Raw genomic sequence first — 12,943 nt, forward strand, 5'->3', positions numbered from 1 at the left:
AAACATAACGCTGCTGAGTGGTGTATGAACTGCAGACACAAGAAGTGGTTAGGAAGACAAAAATGGATGTTAACTGATGAGCCAATCTACATTCCTCACTGAACCCACAGATTTCATTGCTGAATTTTCAGCTTTATCTGGTCTTTTTCTCCAGCAGGCTTATGGTGTCATCTTTTTTTCAGGTATTGAAGCAAAGACCAAGGTTTGTTGCCTTGAAGAAACAGCCTTCTTACATTGGTGGTGAAAACCTGGAGCTGCGAGACTACCAGCTGGAGGGCCTCAACTGGCTCGCTCACTCCTGGTGCAAGTATGTATGGATGCTGTCTGAAGCTCTAGTCAGCACTGCAAACAAGCCACACTCGTTTTGGGTCTCCTGGATTTTATCCCAGTAGGATCTGGCCCTCTTGTTCTGGTGTGGCCTTTATCGAGCCAGCTTCTGCAGCTTGAAGGATTTCAAGTGTTATCACGCCCAGTTGCATTGTAGTTGGAACAAGGAAAGCAGAAAATAACTGGTTTCTGCCTCAGCATGCTTGCATGCTTGTTGAAGTCTTTGAGAAATGTCCTTCTAAAATTAGGTCACTGATTCCCTTCTCCTTGTGCCTTCATCCTTGCATGCCAGTTTGGAGTGGTTGTAATCTGCTCCTTTTTGCAAGCTGCTGTCTGGATTTCTCTGGGATCCACACACAAGTGTTCATATAAACGTTTTTGCAGTGCTCCCTTTCTTTCTCTATTGTGGGTTGCTATTTGTGCTAGTGCACAGTACGTTAGCAGTGGCTCAAACACATACTCAAACAGTATTTGTGTGTGTTCCCTTCCTGCACAGGAACAACAGCGTGATCCTGGCTGATGAAATGGGCCTGGGGAAGACAATTCAGACAATATCGTTCCTGTCATACCTCTTCCACCAGCACCAGCTGTACGGCCCTTTCCTGGTGGTGGTACCTCTGTCGACTCTCACCTCGTGGCAGAGAGAGTTTGAAGTGTGGGCACCTGAGATAAACGTGGTAGTTTACATCGGAGACCTCATGAGCAGGAACATGGTGGGTAATCAGAAAGCAGAGGGTGTGGGGATAGAAATGCTGGGTGCGATACAGCAGCTTCTGTGTAGCATGTGTGTGTGTGACATGCCATCTGCTGGAGAGTACTGACAGACCTGAGGGCAGTTAGAGCTGGTCTGTAGCTGAGCACTTGGGTGTAATTCCCTGCTGTAGGGACTTTGCTACCTTATTTCCCCCTTAGAGTGAGCACAGGAGTACTGGCCTCCCCTCGAGGGTTTGGAGACCACTACTGGAGACCACTAGGCTGGACCACTGTGCTGCAGGGCACGATTACTGTCCTTGTCCGTCTGCTCTGAATTATTCAGACAAGGCGGCATGCGAATGTTGCGAGCCTAGTGGTGGCAGAAGTGACATGGTGGGGGAATGTCACAACAGCAAGTTGTTTGACCTTATTTTGGTGCTTGTGTAAGAGCCATGCGTGCTGTAAAACAAGCTGCTCCTTGGACACCCTTTGGTCGTCAAATGTCACGTTCAGCAGCAGGGCTTGGACTTGGTTGGAGTCTCCAGCTATAGCTACACTCTAATAACACCTGTTAACTCCTTCCCTTCAATAATGTTGGTTGTCTCCTCTCGCAGATACGTGAATATGAGTGGATCCACTCTCAGTCTAAAAGGCTGAAGTTCAATGCACTTATCACAACATACGAGATCCTCCTCAAAGACAAGGTGAGTAATAGGCCAAGGATGTTTTATTTAGGTCACCTCTTGCTAGTAACTGGGGAAACCGGCCTCTGAGTGGGTTGGACAGAGGGTAGAAGGTGTGTTGATAGTGGGCAGAGGGTTTGCTGGACGCTCACTGCGTCTGCACCCTGGTACTGTGGCAGTTGTGTTAATTTTTATACTTACAAGACACCGAGCAGAGCTGTAGTGGGATTTTACCTGGTTTAGTTTAGACTAATTAAGAGGGCAAAACATTACACTGAACTTCTGACACAGTGTACTGGGTCAGGCCTCCCAGTATCTGGATTTTCTCACTTAGGCAAAATCTGTCTGCTTACGAAATGGGCATTAGCTCTGTCAGTGCAACACTGAGTCCTAGGAGAAAACAAGAAGCTTAATACTAGTGAACAAAAAGTCAAAACTCCCAGGTTGTCATAATTTACATAGGCTTTATAGCTATATATAAAACTGTATAGTGTTATATGCTACTGCTGCTGCTCCAATCATGTCAGTGGGGCCTGTGTCATAGCAGAGCCCCATGGCCATGGAGATAGAGAGGAACTGAGGCCTGGGGGAGGACTGCATTTTCTGGGTAAAGAAAAGGTGGATTAAAATAGATGTACTTGCAGGAAGGCCATTCAGACATGGCAGGAGTGCTAGACAGTGTGGCTGTTCTTCACCTTTCCAGCAAATCAAATATGGTGTGGGCACCCTGGTCCCCAAATTTTATTCTTAAGAAACTCCTGTGAGTCCAACTCCTTTGGTGGTGGGTCCAGCACAGGGACTGAGGCAGGACTCCCTGGAAAGCAAACACGACAGTGCTTTCTGGCTGTGGAGGGAGAGGCATGAGCAACGTGGGGGGACTCATCTGACCCAGCATAAATATAAATTTAAATTATTTTCCTTCAGGCTGTTTTGGGAAGTATTAACTGGGCCTTTCTAGGCGTGGATGAAGCCCATCGGTTGAAAAATGACGACTCGTTGCTGTACAAAACGTTGATTGACTTCAAGTCCAACCACAGGCTGCTGATCACCGGCACCCCACTTCAAAATTCACTTAAAGAGCTCTGGTCCCTGCTTCATTTCATCATGCCAGAGAAGTAAGTCTCTTTTGGTGCTTCAAAAAATACCTCTGTGTGTCTTTCCTTGTCCTCCAAATAGACTGAGGGAGAGCAGAATGAGAGACCCTGAATTAAACTCAGAGGAATTAGACCCATGGAAAGGGAACAAACACTTGTAGGGAAAACGAGAGGTTAAATGACTAACACAAAGAGTATTTCTGGCACCAAATAGAATGGGGAAACCTAATACATGTCTTTCAAATCTGTTTGCTGTCTTAGTGCCATCTCTAAAAAGCTAAACTTGTTTTAAGCAATCATCTCAACCATTTTTGAGGTTTCCGGTACAATGCGGTTCAGCCATCCTCGCCAAACATTTTATGGCAGTCCCTGGGAGTATTGCTCGAGGACACTGGTGTCTAGCTGATTGTTTGCATGCCTGCATTATAACAAATGTTTTGTTTTCTTAAAATGAAATGGGCTGTGTGCATTGCTAAGGCTAGGACAAGCATGCCCCCAAACTCACCCAAATGTGGTTTGACTGTACAAAGAGCTATCCCCCAAATTCTTTTTGTTGGAGCATGGAAAGATTGAAGGGAGAGATTTAAGGTCTCACAAACAGAGAAGAGCAGTTCTTCAAATTTCAAAGGAACTGTTAGAGGAAGCAGCAGTCCAAAAAGCCATCAGAGCAGCGTAAAACAGAATGTGGTTGTCAGAGCCCTGCCTAAGGGGTGGTTGGTGTGGGACTTTCAGAAACTGCAGCTAGGTAAATGCTAGCAGGAGACATCAGAGCAGAATGTTGTGAAATCTGGGATTTTTGGTCCTGGGAGTCAATGTGGAGCTATGGAGCTCAAAGATAAAATGTTTGGAAGGTACCTAAACCCAGAGAGCTTCTAGCTTTGCCACCAGTCTGTTCGGTTAGCCAGAGGATAGCGAACATTTTATCCTCCACTGTGTCTCCATCAAACTGGTGGTCTCTTGTCTCATCGTGCAGTGTGAACATATCTGGTACATGCTCTTTGGTACCATAAGGCAAGGTGTTCTGACCCCTTTCTACTACTGATTTCTGTTGCTAGGTTTGAGTTCTGGGAGGATTTTGAAGAAGATCACGGGAAAGGTAGAGAGAATGGCTACCAGAGCCTTCACAAAGTCCTGGAGCCCTTTCTCCTGCGCAGAGTGAAGAAGGATGTGGAGAAATCTTTGCCAGCCAAAGTGGAGCAGATCCTCCGGGTGGAAATGTCTGCTCTGCAGAAGCAGTATTACAAGTGAGTCGCTTATTGAGTTACTGGGAGTACCAGCAGAAAGGGGAGCAGCTTTCTATGTGTCTTGGGAATATGTTTCATGGAATACATTTTGGGCGAGTAAAGCTCCCTACAGAATTGTGGTGCTGTTTAATATTTAACTGTAATACTGTCAAGAGGAAAGTAAGATCAGGGTTTCTAGTGAGGAGGAAAAAGCAGAATCCTCTGGAGGAAGCAAGGAGAGATGGAGGGAAGAGAGTAGACTGATGCCCGAACTAGGATGTCCCTGAAGGTTTTGTTCCTCTCAGGCTCCAGCATGCCTTCTTTGCACTGTGAAGTGATCTGGTCTGTTTATTTTCCTGCCTGCAGGTGGATTTTGACAAGAAACTACAAGGCTCTTTCAAAGGGAACAAGGGGGAGTACATCTGGTTTCCTGAACATTGTGATGGAGTTGAAAAAGTGCTGCAACCACTGCTACCTTATCAAACCTCCCGAGGAAAACGAGAGAGAGAATGGCATTGAGACCCTGCAGGTGGGCAGCGCCCTTGGTTATGGCTTTTCCTTAACTTTCCCCTTCCTCCCATCCTCTCACCAAGATAAAATCAGGTGAGGCTTTAGCTTCAGCTGCCTCTGTCCATTGGAAATAGTCTTCGCAGCTGAGCCATTGAATCCCCTGCCCTCCCCTTCCACCGTAGGCAACATGTTGTGGGATCTTGTGCAGGAGGTGCATGCAGTATGAGACCTATCTTGGATAATTTACTGTGTGTGTGCCTTCTGCTGTGTAAATCCAGGTGATTTGATCAGAGAGGTGTGGGAAAAGCATGGCCCCCAAAGAAGCAGGTCTCTGCATGTCTCTGTGTAGTATGCATAAGGGTAAGGTTGGAAAGCATCAGCTGGACTGACAGTTACCTCTTCAGTCTCTGATCAGGAGCAGTGGAAAGCTAATTCTTTTGGACAAGCTGCTGACCAGGCTGCGAGACAGAGGCAACCGAGTGCTGATCTTCTCCCAGATGGTGAGGATGCTGGACATCCTGGCGGAGTACCTGACTATCAAACACTACCCTTTTCAGGTGAGAAACACCAGCATGGAAAACGGTGGGGTTCACCTGAGAATAAGGAGGGAGCATGGGCAATGAGAGGCACTCAGGTTCCCAGAGGCTGGGGTGGCTGGGATTACAGGTGGCACTTACTGAAATGCACTGGGGGGAACTGGGAAGACCCTTCATTTCAGTGTGGCACTCAAGGAAAGGAACATAAGGAGAGGCAGAAACCAGCTGAGAGCGTGGGACGCCTCGCTCACTGTCTGATGCTGCCCCTTGGACATGGCACTTCCTTTTTTGTGGATGTTCTGCCTGCTGTAAGTGGGCATAATGATACATCCTTTGAAAGCTATAGACGAGGACTGCTCTTATAACAGCTTGGTACTGCTGTTCATAAAGCAAGAGTCTAAATGATGGGGAGAATCCTGTATGACGGATTCAAACACTTGTTGGTGGGTGTTAATCACTAAACCATCCTGTGGATTGGACTCCCTGCCTAACAGAAACCCCTTGTACTCCATGATCCATTTCTATAACTGAGATCAACCGACATGTTCATGCTAAAAGCCCTTGTGTGCAGGCGTCCCTACATCTACCCGCAGGCAGTCTTGTGCAGAGGGCACTCAGTGCTGGAGCTTGCTTCCCTTGATGGCTCTCTGAAGCTATTTAGGGATGCTCATATCCGTATTTCTTCTACCTGAGGTGGCTAATGGGTCCTGGGCAGTTTGTTTCCATCCGACTGATGCTGGCTAGTCAGCCATCTTGCTGTTTTTCTGGACTTGTACCACTTCCTGAAGGTTGCTGCGAGGGACACGTTCCCAGCGTACGAGACCTCAATAAATTAAGCCCCATCTCTGCAAAACACCTCCTTCTGCCAGGCCCCTGCTTTGGCCTTCGTCCCATGATAAACCCCGAGGAGAGGATAGCAAACACAGAGATCCTGGCTGGGAGCCTGTAACGGGAGCTGCAGTGTCACCCGCTGCGTGACTGCTGCCCGAGCATGCCCCCCTCCTGCCCTCGCACGCAGCAGGTTAAGGCAGTGCCGTTCCTTTTAATTGGCGGCTATTTTTAAGGACTAAATGCTACGGGCAGGGGAGGGGGCTGTCAGCCTCCCAGAACTTGGGTGCCACGGTTCCTCAGGGCTCCTTTACCTTCTTTCTTTTATCATCATTGTCAATTTTTCCAGCGCTTGGACGGCTCGATCAAAGGGGAGATCCGAAAGCAGGCGCTGGACCACTTCAACGCCGACGGCTCCGAGGTATGGCAGCAGGGGCTTCACGGCCTCCCGAGGGGTTGGGGTGGGCTGCAGGTCCCGACTGCCAGGAGGGGATTAAGTTCAGTTCGTTTCTTTTAATGGGACTCCTGTCACTTTTAATGACGTAGCTATAGCTTGTTTTGCACCTGCCCATACTGCTTGTTTTAAACCTCCCACAGCCAAAGATCAGGGCTGCAGGGCACAGCTCCACATAGTCCCAAAGAGGCTGGGAAGAGCCCAAGTTTAGCAATTCGCTCCTTACGGTCTGGGGAATGAGACGGTTGCCAAATAAATCCTCCAGTCTGAAGCTGGTTTTGAATACGAAATGGCAAAGGGGAGGTTTGAAGCGTAGGCAGGCAGTGGGGTCTGGTGTTGGAGGTGAATGTCCGGTGTAATAGGAGAGGGCATCCCGAGCCTCTCGTGGGGTGTGCTGACTCACAGTGAGGGTGCAGGGCACTTGCTTTCGGCCGTCTCCCAGCCACGAGAAATATTCAGCCTAGCTCCAGGAGCCTGACTGGGGGCTGACACAGGCAATGCAGAAGGTTGCTTCGTGGTACTGGGGAGAGTAATAAATAAAAGCCAGGAGGAAAGACCAGTGCAGGTGGGAGAGGAGGGAGCAGGAATGCCTGTAGAAGCTGCATTTCCCCTCTGCTGGGGGCGTCCACCAGGGCTCAGACATCCCAGCTCTGTCCTGGCAGCCTGTCCCCTTGGCAGTGACTCAGACAGTCCGTGTTCAGAGCTGATCTCACCCCCAGCAGGCTTCAGACAACAAAAAGCACGTGTCTGCCTGCTGCCTTCATAGGGGGCTGGTGGGCAGCGTGGTCTGACCTTCGGAGGTGACTCCAAGGTGCCCTTGCCCTGAGCTGTTTGCATTGCCCTCCCACTAGGATGCATGCTGGCCCTCCCTGGAACAGCACACCTTTCCCTTCTGCCTTGGCTTTGAGCCTTTTCCTGCTTTGGAAAGAAGTACAAGTGCACCAGAGCCTCCATCCTTGCACAACGTTTCTTTGCACAACTCTGTAGTCACTGTTAGTGTTTTATGTCCACAGATACAGGCTGGCTAACTTGTGTGTCATTTTCTCCTCCCCCTAGGACTTCTGTTTCTTGTTGTCAACACGAGCTGGAGGGCTAGGAATTAATTTGGCCTCTGCTGACACTGTCGTTATCTTTGACTCGGACTGGAACCCCCAAAATGATCTTCAGGCTCAGGCCCGGGCTCACCGCATCGGACAAAAGAAGCAGGTCAGGAGAGTTACCTGGCTCATTTCCTCTGTGGCTTCAGCAAATACATCTAAATGGGCTCCCCCCTCACCAGAGCTGCTGAAAACACAGCCTTTTTGCCCCCAAACCTCAGTCCAGTACCATCAACCCAAGAGAAACTAATTTAAAGCCAAAGAAACCAAAAATCAGCCCAAACTGTTGGCTTTTAGCCCTGGTATGGTTCAAAACCGAGAAGCCAGTCGGGGGCATCACACTTCCTAGCCTCACTTTGCTCTATAAAGACCCTTTTTTAGGGTTTTTATTAGATATGTGAAAAGTTTGATGATAATTTGGATTTAGAGTGATTTTTTTCAGAAGATTTGTACTCTATCTTATGTACACTACAAGCTCTGTGTTAACCAGCCTGATATTAAGTGGTCCCCCTGAGATATAGAAGAATGTGCTTGTTTTCATTCTACAAAGACACATCGGTACATGAAAGGACCGTGTCAGCAGGGGAGTCTCCTCTGAAACAACTCAGGGATGCATTACTGTGTCAGCAGAGCACATTCAGGTCCTGGAAATAGCTTTGTTCTTCTCTTACCCTTCAGGTGAATATTTACCGGCTGGTCACAAAGGGTACGGTAGAGGAGGAGATCATTGAGAGGGCCAAGAAGAAAATGGTGCTGGATCATTTGGTGATCCAGCGTATGGACACCACTGGCCGGACTGTTCTGGACAACAACTCTGGGCGATCCAAGTAAGCGATTGCGTCAGGAGGCAGAGAGATCTGATACAGCATGTGGCATAACCAGCTTCCCCTTCTGATACCTCCCAATATTTATTTGATAGGATATGGGGGAGAAGAGAGCTTCCACTAATAAATAAAGGGAGCTTCCATTAATAAATAAAGGCACCTTCTGCTAATTTGGTTCATGCAGTCATTAATTTGGACATGTAGGATAAAGATGGTCAGAAATTGAAAGGCATTGCCTGTTTTTCCTTCAGTCTTTCTCCCAGAGATCTTCCTGGTCTAAGAAAAGCTGTTGGTGGTATTGGGGAACAACTGCAGTGACCTCAGACTCTTCCCAATTCCCCTCAATAGATAGAGGTTTTTTCTCTAACAGGAGATGTCCATGCCAGAGCAGGAGAGATTAATAAAAAGGCTTCTTTTTGTGCTGGGGAGAAAGCTGGCTTCTTGCTTTAATTAGGAGTAACTTTGGTATGGTTTTGTGCTGCGACAAAGCTGAGTTAACAGCTCCAAACCCTTCTGCATTCTCTTTTCTGCTTTGCAGTTCAAATCCGTTCAACAAAGAGGAGCTGACAGCTATTCTGAAGTTTGGAGCCGAAGATCTCTTCAAGGAGCTTGAAGGGGAAGAGTCAGAGCCTCAGGTAGTTTGAAATTGAAATAACATCGCTGTTGGTAATCCCTCTGTGTCTGCTCCCTCTTTGTACTTGCCCTGTGCGCAAGAGCAGGTTGGTGAATAGGGAGTGTGTGAGTCCTGGGAAGCTGAAGGAAGAGAGCACTCGGGTGGGGATCGGGGCTGAGAAGAGCCTCCTTGCTGGAGGAATGGTCACCAAGAGAGCCCCTCAGCTCCCTGGGATTCACGAGCTGGCTATAGCACAGCCTAATGAGGGCTTCTCTCTCTGCCTCCTCTGAGCATCTCTCCAGCCTGCTTCTTTTGGGTTGTTCTCTTAGAGATGCTGGAATCAGTAATAAAGTCGAATAGGTCACTCCCTCCCTTCTCAGCACAGTGTTGCTTGGCAGTTTCTTATTGAGTGCTCTGACCAATTCTTTTAACAGGCCAAGCAGCAAGTAGCTTCCCCTGAGGGAAACAGCTGATACATCTCACTGCCTGGAAATTTCCCCTGCTGCTCAGCCTTGATGTTCCTTTTATTCTATCACCTGTATTTATACTCTCTTGTACCACTTGAGATAGTTCATCCCTGCCCTGGGTGATGACACCCTGCAGATATTTGCACTTTATTTAGCTCGTATCAGCACAATCCCTATTTAGCTCTTGCACCCCACAAGTCTATTCTCAAAGCCTCTTGTTTCTTCCTGTGCTCAGCACCCTCTGCTTTGTCGCTCTTTCTTTCTGACTGGTAGGAGATGGACATCGACGAGATTTTGCGTTTGGCTGAAACACGAGAGAACGAAGTGTCCACCAGTGCCACCGACGAGCTCCTCTCGCAGTTCAAGGTACAGACCCTGGGCTCTGCAGTGGGGTGCCAAAACCTGCATCCCCATGTCTTGCCATAGTGGAGAGGTCAGTGGCAGACAGGACACATCAGGTCCAGCGAGAAACAACCTGTACAAAGCAGTTTTCTGAGGGGCTGTCTGGTTTGGTAGCTGGGCAGATGTGTAGGTATTCGTTTCCTTTTAAGTGGCCATGAAGGCTGTGAATAAAATGCAGAACTTACCAAATTAGGAAACAAACCCGATAACTTAGCGAGGCTCAGCAGTACTTTTTAAACTGCACGTACTTCCTCAAGAGCTGTTAGCCCAAAGACATGGCAAAGAACCAGGAATGTAGTGACACAGGGATCAATTATATAGTAATCATGGAATGTTGGCAAAATTCCTATGGAGAAGAAGCTGAGGCTTAGCAGACAGCTCTGGGGTGTTCCTGCCAGGAGTGGGAATTTCTAAAAGTGTTCCTTTGCTTATAAAAGGTGGCCAACTTTGCAACCATGGAGGAGGAAGAGACGGAGCTGGACGAACGGTCCCAGAAGGACTGGGACGATATCATTCCAGAGGAGCAGAGGAAAAAGGTGGAGGAAGAAGAAAGGCAGAAAGAATTGGAGGAAATCTACATGCTGCCTCGCATCCGGAGCTCGACCAAAAAGGTACAGCACATCTCGAGGAGCCGAGAGGCTGGTGGCCAGAGCTGGCAAAGGCAGCGCTCAAGGAGAAACTTTCCTGCCATCTGAGTGCTGCTTCCCTTCCTCCAAAGCTGGTTAGGAGGCAACATGTTGGTTTCTTGTTGGCATCATGCATTGGGCCCACGGTTCATAATGCAGTCTGAAAGCCCATATTGGGTACGACTCATGCTGTGTTAGCAAAGAGAACCTGTAGTGAGCACAGGGAAAAATAACCAGCTGTATAATGCAGATCTTCTGTGGTTTATGTCATTTTAAGGCTGCTGCTTTCCCTTGGGCTCCAGAGCTCCCTGCACTATTCTTGCCTAAATGTGGCTCTTGCAGGCAAAAAGCGATAGTGTCATCCCAAGTTCGTTTTTAGGTGATGTGATCTACCCAAATCCAACAGGGAGCAGGTTTTGCAAGGAAACTGTTGGGATTTGGGACTTTGAGTGTTATGAGCTGTTCTCTGGGATAAGCTGGGGAAGTTTTTTAAGTGAAAACTAAGCAGAGGGATAATTGGTATCTGATGATGGCAGATTACTTCTGAGGTCTCCTTGTTTTCACAACACCCCAGCTATCAAGAAGCCTTAGGAATTGTGGCACAAAACCAAGGAAAATCAATGTGTTTTAACGTGTCTTCAGGAAATCAAAATGCAGGTGTGAAACTGTAAAGACTGTAAAGAGAAGATGAGCACTGGAGAATTAGCTAGCCAGAAACTGCAAGAGTGTGTGCACCCAGTCTGGTTTGATTACATGGGCTTCTGCGTCTTCGGGAAGAGATGCTGAGGTGTTTCAGTCTCAAGAAGAAATAGTGCCAGTGCACAAGAGGGTTGGAAAAGATTAGCAGATTAGCAGTTGTTAACTGTAGTGCTGTCTTTCTGCTGCATGCAGGCACAAACTAATGACAGCGAATCGGATGCGGAAACTAAGAGAAGGCTTCAGAGGTCGTCTGGATCAGAGAGCGAGACTGATGACACGGATGATGAGAAGAGACCAAAGCGCAGGGGACGTCCTCGGAGTGTTAGAAAAGATACCGTGGAAGGATTTACTGATGCTGAAATCCGGAGGTCAGTCTGAGCACAAGAGACAACTTAGAAAAATACAGAAACCCCATGCAGGTGTAGAAAAGCCCAAGCTAATCCAGGAGATAGATATTCAGCTGTAAGCACATCGGTGGTTTAGGTGAGGCTGGCTCTTTGGGACAGCTTCTGCACTTTTGTATAATTCAGTTTGCTGCTGACTTTAACATTCACATCTGGCCAAAATAGGCTAGATTATCAGCAGTGAAACTGGTGCCTTCCTAAAATTAATCCTTGTTGTAACTGTGCAGCAGGGCCGAGTGGATTGAGCTAATTCCATATTACACATGAGATTTTAGGTGCCATGAGACAGAACTGGAGAAGCTAAAGGCTCTGGCCTTCCTGACTTTTTTCTGGCTGTAGTCCTGACAATTCAAGTTGAAGTTAAAGGCAAGCTCTGTCTTGCAAAATAACCCCATGAGAAGCAGTGGTCCAGTCAATCAGAGCAGTAGTATATCCTCTCTGCACTGTGTTCCAGGAGTCAGCTGGGGGCTGAATTCCAAAGTATTCTTTTCTTCTTGTATTTTCTTCTCATTTTTGAGCCTTTCCCTCAGGCTTTTGTCTCAAGGCTCTGCCCAGAGGTTCAGCCAAAGATGGAAAAGGATTTGTGAGTTTTCCTTGCCTCTGTCTCTGAGAAATGCATTTTTAAATAGGAGATGGTCAAACTTTTTGAATTGTGGTAGCTGCCCCATACCCAGCCCCAAAACCATAGAGGAAGAAGGAGGTGTTGCAATGTGAACCATAGCAGCCATTTAGGTTAAACTGCTGTAGCAGAAAGAGGCTGAAAGAGTGTGAGATGAAAAAGAGAAGGGAAAAAATTAACTCATTTAAAAATATTCTGCAGTTGAAGCCATTGGGTCTACTCCAGCACAAAGCCCTGTTCAGTTGCAGCAGTGATGTCTGGCTCTTGCCTTGAAGTTGTGTGTTAGTAATGGCAGCGATTTTCACAATAAAAAATAAGAAATAAAAATAAATAACAATCCTTGTCTGCAAGGCTCTGTGACGCATTGCACTCCATTTGGCTCTTCTGTGACAGGTTGTTACTTATAGCCTGAGCTTGAAATTACTAATGACATTGATTTAATGCCTCTTTTCTCCTTGGAAAATGAAGTTAATAATTACCAATATGGTGTGAGCCAATGCTTTCTTCTAATTTTTCTTTACACTATGGTTATGTTTCTCCTCTTTTTTTTTCCTCATCTGTCAAACATCCAACATTCATAATAACGTCGTGTTCTTCTCCAGCCGAGGTCACAAAACTCTTTGTGAGGGTTAATGGATGAAGCTTCCTAGTCCTGAGTGATGCTTAGCTAATCAGAGCGGAATGTGAGGTTGATAATGTGGCAGGCTGTAATTAATATATTCACGTGTATTTGTGATATTGGACCCATTTTTATGGCAGTTGCTTTAGTTCCTCTTTTTTTTTTTTTTTGCTTAGATTTATCAAGGCTTACAAGAAGTTTGGACTGCCTCTTGAACGGTAAGTC

General features: G+C 47.2%; 1 protein-coding gene across 8 annotated transcripts in view; it reads left to right on the plus strand.

Annotated features, from left to right (window-relative positions):
* Positions 1-12,943, plus strand: part of CHD2 (chromodomain helicase DNA binding protein 2) — an 83,907-nt gene that overhangs the window by 44,810 nt on the left and 26,154 nt on the right. For 7 of the 8 annotated variants that reach the window (XR_004753481.1, XM_035335491.1, XM_035335490.1 and 4 more), the window contains 15 exons: positions 183-307; positions 824-1,040; positions 1,635-1,724; positions 2,628-2,818; positions 3,853-4,041; positions 4,387-4,549; positions 4,935-5,087; positions 6,244-6,315; positions 7,405-7,554; positions 8,124-8,272; positions 8,808-8,904; positions 9,623-9,715; positions 10,189-10,362; positions 11,269-11,444; positions 12,895-12,936. Coding sequence is in view for 7 of the 8 variants with exons in the window: in XM_035335491.1 (XP_035191382.1) it covers positions 183-307; positions 824-1,040; positions 1,635-1,724; positions 2,628-2,818; positions 3,853-4,041; positions 4,387-4,549; positions 4,935-5,087; positions 6,244-6,315; positions 7,405-7,554; positions 8,124-8,272; positions 8,808-8,904; positions 9,623-9,715; positions 10,189-10,362; positions 11,269-11,444; positions 12,895-12,936 (2,081 nt within the window). In the remaining variant the exon portion in view is untranslated. Of the gene's footprint in view, positions 1-182; positions 308-823; positions 1,041-1,634; positions 1,725-2,627; positions 2,819-3,852; positions 4,046-4,386; positions 4,550-4,934; positions 5,088-6,243; positions 6,316-7,404; positions 7,555-8,123; positions 8,273-8,807; positions 8,905-9,622; positions 9,716-10,188; positions 10,363-11,268; positions 11,445-12,894; positions 12,937-12,943 lie in introns of those variants that run through there. The other variant, XM_035335495.1, reaches the window with a different exon arrangement.

Source organism: Oxyura jamaicensis, chromosome 10 (assembly GCF_011077185.1).
Source record: "Oxyura jamaicensis isolate SHBP4307 breed ruddy duck chromosome 10, BPBGC_Ojam_1.0, whole genome shotgun sequence".
In the NCBI taxonomy this organism is placed as follows: domain Eukaryota; kingdom Metazoa; phylum Chordata; class Aves; order Anseriformes; family Anatidae; genus Oxyura; species Oxyura jamaicensis.